Source organism: Anoplopoma fimbria, chromosome 11 (assembly GCF_027596085.1).
Source record: "Anoplopoma fimbria isolate UVic2021 breed Golden Eagle Sablefish chromosome 11, Afim_UVic_2022, whole genome shotgun sequence".
Taxonomy (NCBI): Eukaryota; Metazoa; Chordata; class Actinopteri; order Perciformes; family Anoplopomatidae; genus Anoplopoma; species Anoplopoma fimbria.
In genome coordinates, this window is record NC_072459.1 from 13,988,780 (window position 1) to 14,005,419 (window position 16,640).

The following is a 16,640-nucleotide window of genomic DNA, read 5'->3' on the forward strand; positions in this document are numbered from 1 at the left end:
CCCAGGACTCGAATCGACCCCTCAACATAGAATACCAGCACAGCACATATGCTGCAGCTCTCACTGTCTGCTTTCATCTCCATTTCTTTCTCTCGCCCTCTCTGTCTGTGATTGTATCAAGTAATTGACACTTGGTGACAGCTTGATATGAACTGGGGATTTAGGGATTTGAAAATATACCCCAATCATATCTTTTTACTTAATGCAGGAGAAAGAGAGAGAGAGAGAGAGACAGCAGGATAGGAATTAGAGTATAAATGAAATGAAGACTCCATTTTAAACTATTTTAAATCACTGCCCTGATCATATTGTGCACCAATTTAAGAATGAATGCAAATAAGTTTTAAAAAATCTATTTCTTTGTATTTTTGAATCAGTTTCCAATCATCTTTTCTCCTTGTAAATCAAAATATGATGTTATCTAACATAAGCTAGTACTGACCAATTCCAACCAATACTATCAAAACATCCATCCATCAATCAATCTGCAACTTTTAGCAAGAAGAGACCATGTTTGAAATGAGTTTCAAGTCCGCCCCACTTTTTTAGCAGTCCACCCAAACGCAAAGGATTTGATTTAAATCACTCTGACAACAAATATTATACACAAACAGGATGGGAATCCCAGCGAGCAGCTTCCTGTTTGCTGCAGAAAACATATCTGCTCGCATCATAGACCACCATGGAAGGCCTGGAAACACCATCACCAGCACATGTGACTACAGCCATTACCCACAGGCCCACTGGTGCAATATGACAGGGCTCTCCTTTCAAACGGATGTCCCACAAGATCACTTATCGTGCCATCTCCAGTCACAACCGTCACTGCCGCTACATTAATAACGCTTAGGACGAGGCGGGTCAAAGGTGAGACCAGCTGCATGGGTGGGCGCTAAATGGGCAGCAAAAGGCTGCATTGTGGCCTACTGTACATCAGATATGTCCAGAACACAGTCGATGTTCTGCATGTTTTAAGGAGTACAGGGTGCAGTTTGTGTTGATGGCTGTCAGTCCTGTCACGTCACAGCCTTTAGAGTGGACATATATTCCTCCATCCTTGCTGAAGAAAGTTGTGAGCATTCACTAGATTACATTTCTGTGCCTTGGTTTGATATATGTGCAATCCCTGCAAGAAGCAAGCACAGAAAGTAGTCATTCCTTGCATCTCACCATGTGAGATTTGGTTCACACACTTGCTTCCAGGACTCCTTCAAAGCTTCCAACTTCAAATTTGTTGCATGATTCAGAAAGTTTGAATACTGCAGGATGTTTTTCTCATGTCCTTGCTTCTATTAAATTTAACAAAAAACAACAAGGCAGAACTTGGAACTTAGCTTTAGCTGAAGGAGATGAAGACATTTCCAGGTGCAATGGACATTTGGGTTTTTTGCATCATCTTTCCACTCACTCAACAATGTAATATTGTAAACTAAGAGACTAAGAGTCTACAGCCATTTAATATGTGTTCAAATGCTTTAGTCTGGATCAAACAGGCCGAGGTAGAAACAGCCTGACATTGCCATTATTCACCATGGCAAAATACTGCAAAAAAAATGTCCCTGGAAGAACATCACCTTTGTCCTTTTTCTCTCCCTGTTGTAGATAAATCCCACAGATTTCTTCAAAACCTGACCTGATTTTGATTTAAGATGCAGGGCTGAGCCAAGCAGAAGCCACAGTTGGTCTTGCTTGTGATAGCTCAGAGTGTGTGTGTGGTAAATAGCTGTGATGATGATTCATGGTGGCTGTGAAGGAGAGGTACCGCAAGTCCTTCCGCAAGTCCTTCCTTCCTGCTGCTGTCAGGCTGCACAACCAACTCTGCTTCCAGCAGACCACATGACAATAATACACTAATACACTAATACATCAATACACTGTGCAATACAACATTTATAATAATTTCTGTCTGTATATATATTTTTACTGTGGATCTCTACTGTTCTTACTGTTTTTTTTTACTGTTGTTATTGCTCATTTGCTTATTTATAATACTTATTTTGATCTTGTGTTTTTTTTATTTTATTTTATTTACTATGTCTCTTGTTTGCACTATCCTCTTTGCTGCTGTAATCCTGTAAATTTCCCAGCTGCGGGACTAATAAAGGATTATCGTATTTTATCTTATCTTATCTTAAAAGTCTAAATATTCCGCCTTTGATGATGTTTGGTACACGTGGAAGCAAAGGTGGTAAGTCATCGTCTGTTATTAGCCCTTCTTCCACCTCAACTGCTGCTCCTGCTCTTATCTTTCCCAAGTCCATTTCTCCATTCCCTGTCAGGGCTATTACAGTCTATTAAAACAGGAATTTACACCCTCCATGAGGTGCTAACACATCTTCTGTACTAGAACAGGGTGTTGACAGATTTTTGAGGTTCATTAATTTTGTGGATCCATATACCTGCCAGCGTCTATGCCGTGAAATCCCAACAGGGTCAGACTTAGAAAGAGAAATATTGCAGCTCAATTATAAATCCCAACAAACATATCAGAAGCGGCTATTAAGATGTTCATTTAAAAATTATAATGCACACAGGAGATCAATAAATGCCCTGCATTAGCAAGTGCTCCTGCTATTTAGCGCTTTCGCCAAAGCATTTAATCACTCAACGTAACGTAAATGCTGTTGTGGAAACAAATAATACTATACTAATACTGACTGAGATGAGTCCAAAGAGCAGTGGTCAAATTTTGAATAAAAAAACATCACATGGAGGGAAAAGTGCTTTTCCCGGGAACAAACAATGACCACAAGCTTTCACTGAAGTCAGAGCCGGAAATGGTGGCTTTTGTTTCAAATGATTTTCACTTTACACTCCTCCCTTATCAGATATTGCTTTAAAGAATGATAGCAGATTTTTATCAAGTAAATAGCGAGCAATGTCACATAGGACATTTTTACCACCCAGATTTGAGCCTCGTTGCCCCCTGATAAGGTCAATTTCACGGCTCGTCCGACATGAGTGAATTTACAGCTTCCTTGGTTGTAGCAGCTCGTCTCAGCCTGCATGTTGCCTTCAACTTTGTGGGAGGGCAGATTATTCATTGTCTCTGTGTTGACACTCCAGTAGTCTTTGACCTTTTAATGCTAGAGCTTTCAACTTCCTGCCATTTGAAAACATGACCAGCACCGACCTCTGACCTTGCCTGTTCCCACAGACACATATCGGAGTCACTAGAGGCTGGTTCGAATATGATTGAGAGACATATGATGGCTCCTTATAAAGCTTGGAAATTCCTGAAAACCAGTGCGATTTGTGTGCTCTGCTCTTGTTCCCTTCGAAGGGTGCTGTCTCACCTGACCATTTTGTAGCTGTTGGAACAAACTCTGGTGCATTTGGCTATTTTGCTCAGTTTGGCTTATTAAAATATATGTAAAACATAGTGACCAAACTAACTAACAACTGTCCCTCCTCATTATATCAGAGTACAAGTAGCTTTGTTTATGTCCTGTTTCTGGCTGTCAGTCATTGTTTATGACCCGCTTCAGTCTTAACTTATAATAACTAATAAATACCAACTTTTTGATATCACCAAAGAATACCCGCAATTCTTGCATCATGACTTTGTTTTGATGAGGGCTGCAACTAATGATTTTCTAAATGAATCAATCAATTGATGGTCTATAAAAAAATCAAAATTTCCTAAGCCCAAATTGACATCTTCAAACCACTTCATTTGTCCAACCAACAGTTCAAAACCCAAAGATAGTCAGTGTATTGTAACATAAGCTAAAGAAAAGCAGAACTTTTTCAGAGTTTAGAAGCTGGAAGTAGATCATGTTTAGAGATTTTTGCTTGGTAAAATACTGCTTCGTTAAATCGACTGTCAAAGTGGTAACCAATTCATTTTCCGATGAGTTTATGTGATGCTGCTGATGCACAATGACTGTCACTAAAACTGACAGGTCGGTGATATGAATTTTTGTTTACCCCTTCTGGTTTGTGTGTAATAAGTCAGATAACAATACAGCGAGTTTCCTGAACTAAAGGTGTGATAGTGACCTGCGTGTGTGGCAGACTTACCGTGACAGGCAGAGTCGCTGTTCGGTGTGCACACAGCCAGCTGTATCTCACTATCCTCATCACAGATGGTGCAGGGCAGACAGGGGTCGAGGGAGCTTTCCCGGTCGGAGTAAGTATCGTCTACGCACTCCTCACACGCGGTGTCGTGATTGTGGTCACAGTGCGAGAACACACCCTGGCCCACCGGGCACACCGTGCACGGCTCGCACTCGTTAGACATCGAGTCGAAGAAAAAGTTGTAGTTGCAGACGCAGATGGCGTCGTTGGAGTCTGTGCAGGGCGTCTCCATCCGCATCAGGCCGGTGCACTCGGTGCAGGGCCGACACTGCTCCGTGACACTGTAGTTCTCTGAGAAGGTCTCACCTGCAGACGAGAGGACAGGTCGATGGAGACGAGACAGAAAAGTGAGAGGAATGAAACGAGAGAAGGGGGCAAAGAGTGAAAGAGGTTACAAGATGTAGAAAGAGGAGGAAATATGAGGAGATAAACAGAGGGATAAACAGTGAGACTAATGACATTAATCATGTTTACTGCACATTCATTAGAAAGGAGGACACATTGATCCACCGGGCTCTTAGTGATTTGTGCTCCGGGACAAGAAAGGTGCTCTTGTCGGGGAGAGAGTCAAAAGCCTGCTGTGCTCATTACGATATTGATCCCGATGTGTTTGTGCTGCGCCGAGTAAACCGCTTTAATCTCAGTCATACACACAGAGTGAAGTGCAGCTGCATCGACATGCTCACGCTGATGCGCTGATGATAAAGACTTGTGTTTAGTATACCCAAGCGATCAAGCAATTACTCTGGTATATGCTTAGTCCTAAGAGTGGGTTGGTAACAAGTAATTCTGCTTAAAATGGGGCCTTTCTGGGAGGCCGAAACAGTTGTGTAATTTTTGTTTGCCTTTAGTTTATTCACATTGTTAAACTAGTTTGTACAAAAACGAAATCTAAAAAAAAAACCATTTTGTTTTGTTTAAATTGCGAATAATAATGGTTTATTGTCCTTGTGTAGAATGTTAACTCATATAATAATTAGGAACAACAGCCTCAAAAAGTTCTTGCTGTCTGATTAGTTGATACCACTCAATTAGCATTGTAAACATTAGCAAGTATCGGGGTTCAAATAGTAGATGAGTGTGAATTAATATAGACAGACTGTGTAGCCAAGCTAGCAGCTCAGTTAGGCTGCACTTAATGCTAATGTTAGCATGCTAACATGCTTGCAATGACAACTCGCATTCTAATGTTTAGCAGGTATATTGTTTATCATTTCCCTGTCTTAGTTTAGCGTGTTAGCATTCTAACATTAGCTTGAACGCAAAGTCCAGCAGAGGCAGATGGAAGTGTCTTTAGTTTTGGACGGTTTTAGTCATAAACCAAAAAATCTGACTAATTTAAACTTTGACTTGATGAAGGGTCACCAGAGTTATTAACTTTATCATCTGGAGATCATTAATGTTTGTGCAAAATTTTCATTGCACTGCATATCTTAGGGACTATGAGTCCTAGCATGCCTAGAAAAGTATGTTTTTATTTTGGTTAGTGTCAAACATGTTTTTAACCCTTCACAGGGTTTGGACTTCTCAAAGGGACAAATGTCATTCTGTAAAATGTCCTTTTCTGTAAGAAATGTAAAAATAAATTGTGCCTTTTTAATCAATGCATGTGTCCAAAAGACGGCCATTTCAAAGAACTATATTGATTTTATTTTGAAGGGCTGTGAGAAAAAGAGATAGCAGTGTTGAAGAGAATGAGGTAAAAGCCGTGCTGACTAATTGCCTGCTGCTTTTCAATTACTTCAAACACTTTTTGGTTTGCTCTCCAGGAAACGTTTGCATCGGGAGGATTCAGGAGAAGTGATGACCTCAAATTAGTTTATTCTTACAGTGAGAGTTCCTAGGGGCTCGAAGTAATGTTCATATAGAATTATTTTCCAATATAATTGGATGCCTGCTGAATTATGCATAGAGCGAGAGGGAGGGGGGGCAGTGAGCGTGTTTTAGTGGTTGAATGAGATGGGAGTGGAGTAGTGAGGCTGACAGGGAAATAAATCTGCAACTCAGAGTCACTACATAGGCAGCTTCACTGTTCTCCAAATCCCTTTTTACTGTTTCTGTTGCGTGTTTAACATGAGAGCGGTCACCTTGCAAGAGCTGCAGCTCAGATGCAAAGTGTGACGTTTTACTCCCTGCTGCATACAGAAAACATTAGAGGGGTGTCAAAGTGCAGCGGGTAGTTTAGCACCCATCCATCCTGCACCAAAGTTGCACAAAATGAGGTCAAGAGACACGAACACATGTCAAAACAGATGTTAAATGACTGCCTGTTTCGCTCTTGATTTTACAAAGTGGAGCAGATAGCAAGTTACACCGGTTTAAACTGTCCTTAGTGGTTAAACGTTGTTTGTCTTTGTGTGAAATAAATCATCCGGACTGGGTGTAACTATAATTATAGCCACATGACTGCATGTGAGACTTTTCTTTTCTTGCGCAACTCTTATCAGCATATGCATATGTCTTGAGTGTGTCTTCAATGGGAAACGCTTAGTGGGTGTCGTGTTGAGCTTCGGCATATTGTCAGTGTGAAAAGCCCTGCAGCAATGTCCCAGCACTTGCTCTGCGTTGTAAGCGTCTCTGGCAACTAAAGTGCTGGCACAGACGGAAGCTCTGAACACCTTGTAAACAGCAGCATGACTACGAAGCCGACGATGAAAGCTGACACATTATGCAGGCAGGCTGAGTGGAGCAGACGGAGGTAATGATATAGAGACAGGTAAGGGGAGCGGGCAGACCAACGGATAAGAGCGGACGCTTGATTTGCTCGAAATGAATCTCGTGACTGTTTTTACTTGATGGGAAACGTTCTGTAAGGGTGGTCTGGTGAGCGAGAAGCCGAGTCTAAAAGACATGATTTACAGGTCAAAGTGTTGATGTACGACTGGGAGGGGAAGGGTCAGAGGAAATGGAGCAGTCAGGGATGTAAGTGAGTTCAGTTTCCTCCTCAGACAGACACACACACACACCATCAGATTCAGTTCTGTATCTTTTCTCTATTTAGCACCAACCCTTGCTGTTATTGCTGTCTGGAGGCAGAAGTGATAGACGAGAGTGATCCCGACTGAACGATCCAGACATGGACAAACAACAGACCTGAGAGGTAAACGATTATTTGAATTAGTGAGCTTGAAGCCTTTGTTTTTCTTTGCAGTCGAGCTCAACGGGCATAGCTCAGCCTCATTCATTTCAATTATCCCACACCGCTCAGGCTTTTCTTCGGCTAATTTTAACTTGCATGCATGAGCCCCCTTCCTTAGCCTTGTGTGTGTAAACACGTCTAAATGCGACCATATGCACCGAGAGGAGTGTGTGTGGTTTGTGTGCGTGTAAATTTATGTGTCGGCGCTTTCATCTGGGGGCTATAAGAAGAAAGTAAAAGGCCATGGCGGATCCAGTGAAGAGTGTCTTCTTTAATAGGATATGATCCTTTTTTTTCTAATTGCCCCCAATTGAGCGATGACCGGTTCATCTCAGCAATCAGAGTTTTCATGTTTGGCAGTAAAAAAAAAAAAACAGCTGTAGGTAAACGGCGATGTGGGGATGATGCACTTAAAATGTGTCAACCCATGAAGACCCCACCCCCTCAAAACCCTGATGTGTTTCGGTCCCATTAGTGTCATCAATAATGTAGCTGTGGACGGCCTCGAAGCTGTCCGATGAGCTCCACAATCAGCACTTTAGGTGTAAGCTTTTAGCGAGGGTGGCCATTTCTGCCACTCCGCAGCGCGTCAGTGGAGGCACCATTTTCCTCCCCGAATCCTCCGCTGACTGCGGATAAGTCATAAAGATTTGGAAAGCTGCGTGACAGCTTTATTTGTCTTTTTGAACGTGAAACATTTTTGTGTGTAATTATCACCATGCTTCATTGGTCCACTTAACTTGCCTCCAGATTTGAAACAGGTGTTTGAGGATACCACCAAAGCTATTGTTCGGAGACCAAAGGAGGGAAGCTAAATTTTAACAATCAACCATTGCTTTGGTATATTGTGCCGAGCTGTTGTTTTTAGGGCGCCATGTAAGGACATAGCTTCCTCCGAAACTGCCACAGAGGACCTGCCAGGGGGAAATCCCTCTTGATCCAATGTTGGAGGCGATTCTTGACGCTCTGTTTCAGCTCTCACCAGACGAGACTGTGATTCTACTTTCCTTCCTCCTTTAAATCCCCAGTAAGTGCCGGTCCAGTCGGCCAGCGGGGCTCTTCTTAAACACTTTTTTTTTTTTACCTCGTGAGGCTCTGCCTTTTTTTCTCTCAGATCTCCAGTCAGTTTGCAGGGCAATCTCTTCTGAATGGTTCACTAAGTGAAGCAGGTCCGGTCGTCTTGTCTCCCATGACAGCCGCGAAAAGTGGAAGAGACTGATTAATATTTCAGCCCTGCTGACGTTGGCATTCGTCCCAAGCCGGGAACGGGAGGCCATAAAGAAGGGGGGGCGGACAGGAAGTGGGGAATTAAGGGGGGTCGTGGTAAATAAAGATTCACCCATATTTACCATGAAACAGGAAATGGATGTGTTGAATTCTCTATCTTCAATTATTCATATCTGCACTTTAGAAAATGTATTCATAGCTTTTTTCCCCCCAAATAAGGTCAGGGTTTCAGCCTCTAAGACACATATAAATCCCACTCAGACTTATTGTAGTGCGTGTGCTCTTATGGGCCTCAGGTACATTAAGATTTTATCTGCTGAGACAAAAACAATATTGAAACCAAAGAAAATGCTTTCCGGAAATTGAGTGCAACCTCCTGGGTATTTGAGCTTAATTGTTGAGTGTTCATCAGCGGTGAGTACCTCTCCTGTACTGCAGAGCGAGATAATTGTTCACTGTTAGAGTAACAATAGGCTTTTCAATATGGTTTAATTAGCTGGATCAAATGAGTAAAGAGGCATTGATGAAACAGTATGCATAGGGAATGAGCCGATCATGCCCTTTGGTGCTTGGTTCTACAATACCTTTTTATCTGTTAATACAGACGATGAGTCATAGCAACAGTGAGGAGGAGGAGGAGGAGGAGGGGGGAAGAGGAGGGGGGATGCTGCCTGAGAAAAGCGAGTACAGGATGGAGAAAAGAGGAGACACGACTAGAGTTGGTGGGATTCACTGGTGTGGAGGGGTGAGGGATGAGGGATGAATGAAAAAAAATAACTGCAGTCGTGAGGGCCAGCCAGAGTTTTTGGAAAATGGAGCTGTGGTTTCCCATCTACGCATCGTCTGCCACTGTTGGCGGCAGGAATATGACATGCAAGACAAATTCCTCATGAAGTCAAAACCGAAGATAAAGTCCAGACGCTTGTGAAGCTTTGCCGTGTTTCTATACAGACTCCAGGCTACTTCACTCGAGCAATTTCCTGCTCCAGTCCATCATATGCACCGTTTGACGAGGATTATTAATTGCTCTGCTCACTCTCCATTTACTGGTGTGGCTGGTTTTTTAACAACACTGATACAAAACCATGACAAACCCCTTTTGTTTGTCTCTTTTAGTTTTTGCACAAAAAAAACTGCCCATTTTTGGCAATTTCACACCACTGCCTTTTCTAACATTGACTTAGTTTGACAGAGTTGGTTGATGTGAAATTGACTCTCAGTCCCTTTTCTTATTTTTTATTTTTTCACCCTTTGGCTCTGTCGCGCTCTAGATGTAGAGAATTGGCTTTCTGCCCCTGAACCCATTGCTGCAGCTCTTGAGTTCCTCGAGGCGAAGAATAGAAAACTTCAAAGAAGTGAAATCCAACCAGGCTTGAGATTGTTAATAAAATAACACAACACAGAGATTAGCATCTGTTGTGCAAAGAAGTTCAAGGATAATCAGAGTATCACTTTTCTCTGAACAAAAGACCATTCCTGCCAGCCATAATTGAATCACTTCCCACCAAACGACATCCAGTCGACGTTATTGTATTTCAGTGTTAAAAGACTGTTTACATGCCCCATTTGCCAGTGTTTACATGTGGCATGTGAGTGAGTGGATTAATGCAATCAATCACTGTTGGACGGAAAGTGCACTCTAGACGTCTAAACACGACTAATTTTGGGTTCCTGCTCTGTGTCAGTCACTGCAAAGTCTCAAACTGACACAATTAGCAAGTGCTTTCAGAAGGTTAGAAAAAGTGCGACGTTTGTCTCGTCGTAATTCTTCAGCTTCTCCTGTACTATGCAGCGGTGTTTGTGACCTATACTTTGACGTTTACTCTGCCCTCACTGCGGGAATGTGACGCAGAAAGACGCCTGGATGGAGCAGAACACATTTGTTTGCAGCATTGGCTATTCCTGTTCTCGTCTTTCTCAGGGACGTTGCGGTGTTGGCGCCTCTCCAGCCTCTGCAGAGCGAGTGCTAATGGTTCACAGCCCGAGTGGGGCTGCGAGCGAACACATTTGGACCCACTTACAGGCATCAAACATATGAATTCCTGTCTTATTCCTCAAGATTACTCAATGAGGGCAAACAGACACTTCGTACAAATGACCAAATTGGACAAAAGGAGTTTGTTTTGGCTTTAGCGTTCTTCTTGTTTGGAGTTCAAGGCCCAGGCCGCCATCAAAGGCACAGAAAGTGAATGTGTGTATAAATGAAGATGACGTAAGAAAATGCATTAATCGGATGTGAGTGTGTGTGATGCATGTTTACATGTACTGTATTTTGATTGTCTCCAGATTGAATGTTATACTCTTAGGCTTGACACATTTCAGGAAGTGGAGTTTCTGTTGAATCATGTTTTATTGTTTAGTGTTAAAGTTACGTCTCCAATCTATTTAAGGGTCAGTTCGCTCAAATCAATGACTTAAAAAACATAATCTGACTGTGAGCAGATTTCATTGGAGCCGCATTGGACAACCGATACAATTTGTTGAAAGTGAGGTCTATGGACATTGTTTGGAGGAGTTACTTTTTGCTGTTGAGTTTTTTTTATTTATTGTAATTCTTCATTTTGAAAATCGCAAACTGGGGTTGGCAGCACAAACTTCAGAGGAAGATCCCTCAAAACCTCAGAACATAAAGCAAACACAAATATGAAAACGAGAGAATGTTTTGGTACCACATTTCTAATAAGAGTAATTTATTTGGAGGTGTTTGAAAGTAGATTCAAAAGATTTTAGTGAATAAGTTGGCATTTTTTATACTATTAAGAGCACTTGTACTATTGCTAAACTATTTGCCAAAAGGAAAAATTTAGGAAAAAATAAAGTTTGGTTTTGCATTGCAAATATGTAAATTAAATAACCCCAAATTGTAACAAATAGCTTTATTAATAGTTATCTCACTATAAAGGGATAATAGATTACTTATAAGCCATGAATAAAAACAACTGTTGCTAGTTTGGCTGGTGTCTGCTCTATTCTTCTATATGATAAAACGTCTTCAGTTATGAAATTAAAAGCCATTAATAAATTATTTGTACCATTTGTACTGTATATTTCATCAGGTCATAAGTTGTAAATGTTAAAACATTGTATATGCATGGATTGTGGTCCAGACAAGCCTTTTTTTAGAGAGTAAGCCAAAGTTATTCTTCACAACCTGGCAACCCTGAAGTAGTTGGTATTAATGACTAATAACAGATCTAAAAAGCAGAATTTAATAATTCATAAACTACTTATTAAACGTATTACAACTTATGAAGCCTGTATGCCTTTTTCAGACAGTGGTACCAGGTTGTTGTTGTTTTTTAACCTCCTTAATTCTAACCCTATAACTTAATAAAAAGTCTCTACTCACTGTCCAAACACTGGGAGCAGACGGTCTGCGTGGCGCCGCATTTCTTCACCACTCCCTCTCCGGGTGGACACTCCTGGCAGCATTCTCCAGTGGTGGTGAACTGGCCGGAGTCGCAGGGGAGCTGCACCGCCCGCTCCGTCTTTGACGCCAACGCTAGCACCACCTGGCACACGGAGGGGACAGCAGTACAGTGCATCAGAGCAGCACTTTCACACAGAGTCAAACACACACATTACAGGACCGGCTGTGAATTAAACATACACAACAAAACAAATTGATGAAAATGACTGCCAGGTGTCTAACCTGTTACTCAAAATCCAAAAACGCCATCAGGATTCATCATAAATCATGTTGTCTCCACCTGTATGGGACACACTTTGAACAGGTCTAAACTGCCATAATAGCTCCCCTGAAGGCCCATCAGCTCTAATAGTAAACTTATGACATGAGGCAGTTACCATGAAACCCTATGTGTGTGTACGGCATTACACACATGCCCGTCCTAATTACTGTCTAAAGGTGAGAGTAGCTGTGAACATCAACCCACTGCTCCAGCACACACACACACACACACACACTTGTTCTATTAAACCTATGGGGACTTTGTAATGCATTCCCTAACAGCTAAGTCTAACCATTACATCTTCATACTTGAATACCTCTTTTAGCCAAAGTATAACCGTAACTCTAAATGCTAAATCGTAAATCTGCTAGCAGCTCAATAACCAAGTGAGGACCGGCCAAAATGTTCTTAAAAATGTCTTTCAGGTCTAAAACTCAAATTGGTTCTCACAAAGACAGAAGCACATTTTTTTGTAACTTGGGTCATTCAAAGCCTAGCCCAAACTTTAACCAAAAAATAAGTCTTAGTAGTATAATTTGATGGTTTACTGTAGTCAACTGAGAGAGACAAACTTTTTGATTCCTGACTGAATTGCGCCATTAATTTCAAATATGATGTTAATTAAATTCAAAGATTTTTTTGCACATCGAAAAGGCACATTTTGTCGTTAAACTGTTGAAGTTTAAGATGAAAATACGTAGAAAGACTACACACCCAAAAGTCGCATGAGTGCCGTATCTTGCTGAAGCTAAGATGCGTGTGTTTTTCGTACCCGGATGTAACGCTGCTCACACAAACAATGGGTCTTGCTCGTTCTTTAGCTTCCCGGACGATAAAAAGTATTGTTGGTTAGAATAATGGAACATTATCTTATCTGATAATGATGCATGTGTACTGTAAATACACATGCATAGTTCACTGAGCAAAACTAAATGATACTACGACAAATCTATGACAAACTGCGTCTCTCTGGACTTGCAAAATTATCTTTTAAATTCACAAACATTAAATGTCTAACTCGGGATTTTTTCAAATAGGATGAAAAAAATATTCATACTTTGCCGTTGACTACAGTACATTTTTACAGCAACAAAGTCCCATGGGGGACATCATAGTGGGCGGGACTTTGCCTCTCGATTTGCATACCAATCACAGATGCACACTTTACTTTACTTCACCTTACGTGCCTGTACTGTAAATACACATGCATTTGCTGTAGGCTTCTCCTTCCTCCTGACACATAAATCCATACATGGGTCGGTTTAAATTTCTTCATCCTGTGTAATCTGTCTAATCTACTCCAGTTATCACTTCCCCTCTCTCTCTCTCTCTCTCCCTCCTCTCTTGTTGCATTTTGCTCAGTGCTCTCAGATACAAATGCCACACAGCTCTGGCAAAATAACTGATGCTTGTTCCACTGGTGTGTGTGCAACAATGTGAAATAAAAGGAATTCGGATCCAGACGTTTTAGAACAAAGAAAATCATTATACGGAAACACTTTCATGTCCTGTGGCTCTTATTATATAACCAGCAAAAGCTCATTTCCACTTAATTCACATATGCTGAGACATCAGTACAATCTTTTCTCTCCCTCATTCGTCCCCCCCTCCCCTCCGTCCCCCTCTCTGCTGTCCCTGCTTCCATTCAGAAACAGATGTACTGAGCAGCCAGCAGCTCTCTCTCTCATTCTCCCTCCTCTTGCTCAACATCCCCCCCCCCCCCCCCTTCCTGTCATCCCACTTTTTTGCTCTCTAGGTGCATTTCTCCTCCTGGATTTACAACCTGCAACAAATCTCAGACTCTATTTCAATATATCATCAGGATTAAAGTCACGTTTTGGTCTGCAAAAATGAACTCTGGATGCAGTCCAAAACCTCAAGAGTTCCCTCTTGTATCTGCAGAAGAAGGATTCATGTCCTTAACTCCCTTTCCTGTGACATCTCCCTGGAATATCGCTCAGTTCGGAATGAACACAGATTAATGGCAAAATCAGCGGTAGATTGGTCCACCAGCAGCAGGAACATGCATCCACACACACACGCACGCACACTCAAAACAACAACGTACGGTGAGCCAGCTGTGATGTGCCTGGATTGTACTCTCCCCAATTTCATGGTCAATTTGAGAGTTTATTTCTAAATTTAATTCGACCAAAGTGCAGCCGACCGTCGCCACCCTTTAAACCAGCTGTCATAACAGAGCGTCCCTTCACATCCAGGGCTGTTCACATGATGACTGAGCTGCACAGCCCAATTAGACCAGCTGCTGTGGACATACCAGAGAGCTGCGAGGATGTGTCCTCTCTGCTCTGTGCTCCACCATCCACCCATAATCAACTTTGTTCACATAATCAGAAGGAGCCTCATCTTTCATGTCAAAATCAGCCGAACGAGTAACAGCTCATGACGGATATGAATTTAATCAATTTACTCTCCGGAAGCTGCAGCATCTTTATCTCTTCTTGTTTTAATAAACCAAATTTATAATACAAATTTGAAATAATTACTACATCTCATTAATGCTGTTGAAGTCTGAGCCGAGTCGCCTGTCAGCAGACTGCTCCTGGATGTCTGGATGCTTCCCAATGTTAAGCAGAAATCTCAATTTTCAAGAAACTAATCCCAGCAGTGCATGTCTAACTTTTCCTCCCTGGAAGCAAACCAAGAGGAGGGTGTGTATGTGTGAGTGTGCGTGTAGCTGCATGCGTATGTGTGGAGCTGGAGGGGAAATAACAATAGCACACACAAATCAATTGCTGTTTAGTTACATGCAGCACCTGCATGTTAAACAGGGGAAAAACCGGCACATTGGTCCTTTAATAGGCTATTGCGTTCTTATAGAGGGAAACACCACAGCACTGATGCAGTTCACATTTAAACCCTGTTCAAAATATCATAGAAATATCACAAATATCATAGAGGGGATAATAAATGCCTTGCAGGGTCTGAAGTCAAAAAAAAAATCAATATAAAAAAAAAGTCCCAGCAGGATTATTAAAATATTATTATAGCAATATCATAAAAGTCTCTATGGGAGTTCCACGCAAATTAAGCACCACAGTGAAAGAAAATGTTGAAAAAATCATATCACAAAGTGCATAGAGTCACTGAAAACTCTCATATAGTCTTTCCAGGGAGTCAAATAATAAAGAAAAAGTCAGCATTATGATAATATTTCGTCAAACAGTGACTGGGCTACTTACCAGAGCGCACACAATCACCAGTGATAAGGTAGTAGTCATCCTGCGTCGCCTGCTGGAGTCACACAGAAACAGAGCTCTTGCGGAGAAGGTAGCGCTATGAGGAGGAGGTGGAGGAAGAGGAGGAGGAGGAGGAGGAGGAGGAGGAGGAGAGCCGCGCAGCAGGAGTGCTCATTTTAATCCCAGTGGCGGAGGATTTTATCAATGAGTCCGCACCATCACGAGTCCGTCCGGGACCTCTGGAATGGAGTCAGATGCGGCTGTCGGAGAGCACCTTCAGGACCACCACACAGAAGAGGAAGAAGAAGAAGAAGAAGAAGAGGAGAGGAGGAGACCGTCCTGTCCCGGAGTGCTGCTAAACTGCAAGTGCACTGCGGAGGAGGAGAGAGGAGAGAGGAGAGAGGGCACGACTACCCTCCAGTTTATTACCCCTGATACTCCCGCAGTAAGACTATACAACCTGCTCAGCTTTCCTCTCTCTCTCTCTCTCTCTCTCCCCCTCTCAGCTTTCTCTCTCTCTCTCTCTCTCTCTCCCCCTCTCTCAGCTTTCTCACTCTCTCTCTCTCCCCCCCTCTCAGCTTTCTCTCTCTCTCTCTCTCTCCCCCCCCTCTCAGCTTTCTCACTCTCTCTCTCTCTCTCTCTCCCCCCCCCTCTCAGCTTCTCTCTCTCTCTCTCTCCCCCTCTCAGCTTCTCTCTCTCTCTCTCCTCTCCCCCTCTCAGCTTTCTCTCTCTCTCTCTCTCTCCCCCCCTCTCAGCTTTCTCTCTCTCTCTCTCTCCCTCCCCCTCTCAGCTTTCTCTCTCTCTCTCTCTCCCCCCCCCTCTCAGCTTTTCTCTCTCTCTCTCTCTCCCTCCCCCCTCTCAGCTTTCTCTCTCTCTCTCTCCCCCCCTCTCAGCCTCCCCCCCAGCTTTCTCTCTCTCTCTCTCTCCCCCCCTCTCAGCTTTCTCTCTCTCTCTCTCTCTCCCCCCCTCTCAGCTTTCTCACTCTCACTCTCTCTCTCTCTCTCTCTCTCTCTCTGTCTCTCCGCTGCTTTAATCTCACGTGAGGTCTGGCTCAAAGCGAAAGTGACATAAAAATGATTTACATTTATTGTAAAGGACCAACATTAATGTCACACACACATTACGCACACTCATCTCTCTCTTTAAGTGGCCAAAAATAATGAAGACAGCCCAACTTTTTAAGTGTTTTTGGTCTGGAGCCATTTTTTTACTTAATAGCTTAATTCTACACAGAGATGGCTCCATTTTTTTATTTTCCCAGTTTGGTGTGGAAGAACTTGGCTGTAGTGCATTGCATTATCA

At 42.5% G+C, this 16,640-nt stretch overlaps 1 protein-coding gene across 1 annotated transcript in view; it reads right to left on the reverse strand.

Moving 5' to 3' along the window:
• The window catches only part of ngfra (nerve growth factor receptor a (TNFR superfamily, member 16)), a 29,050-nt gene extending 13,660 nt beyond the window's left edge, over nucleotides 1–15,390 (reverse strand). The window contains exons 1-3 of the mRNA XM_054608142.1: nucleotides 15,342–15,390; nucleotides 11,796–11,958; nucleotides 4,024–4,386 (exon numbers count right to left, since the gene is read on the reverse strand). Of these exons, the coding sequence (XP_054464117.1) occupies nucleotides 4,024–4,386; nucleotides 11,796–11,958; nucleotides 15,342–15,380 (565 nt within the window). The 5' untranslated portion in view covers nucleotides 15,381–15,390. The remainder of the gene's footprint in view (nucleotides 1–4,023; nucleotides 4,387–11,795; nucleotides 11,959–15,341) is intronic.
• Nucleotides 15,391–16,640: the final 1,250 nt, after the last annotated feature.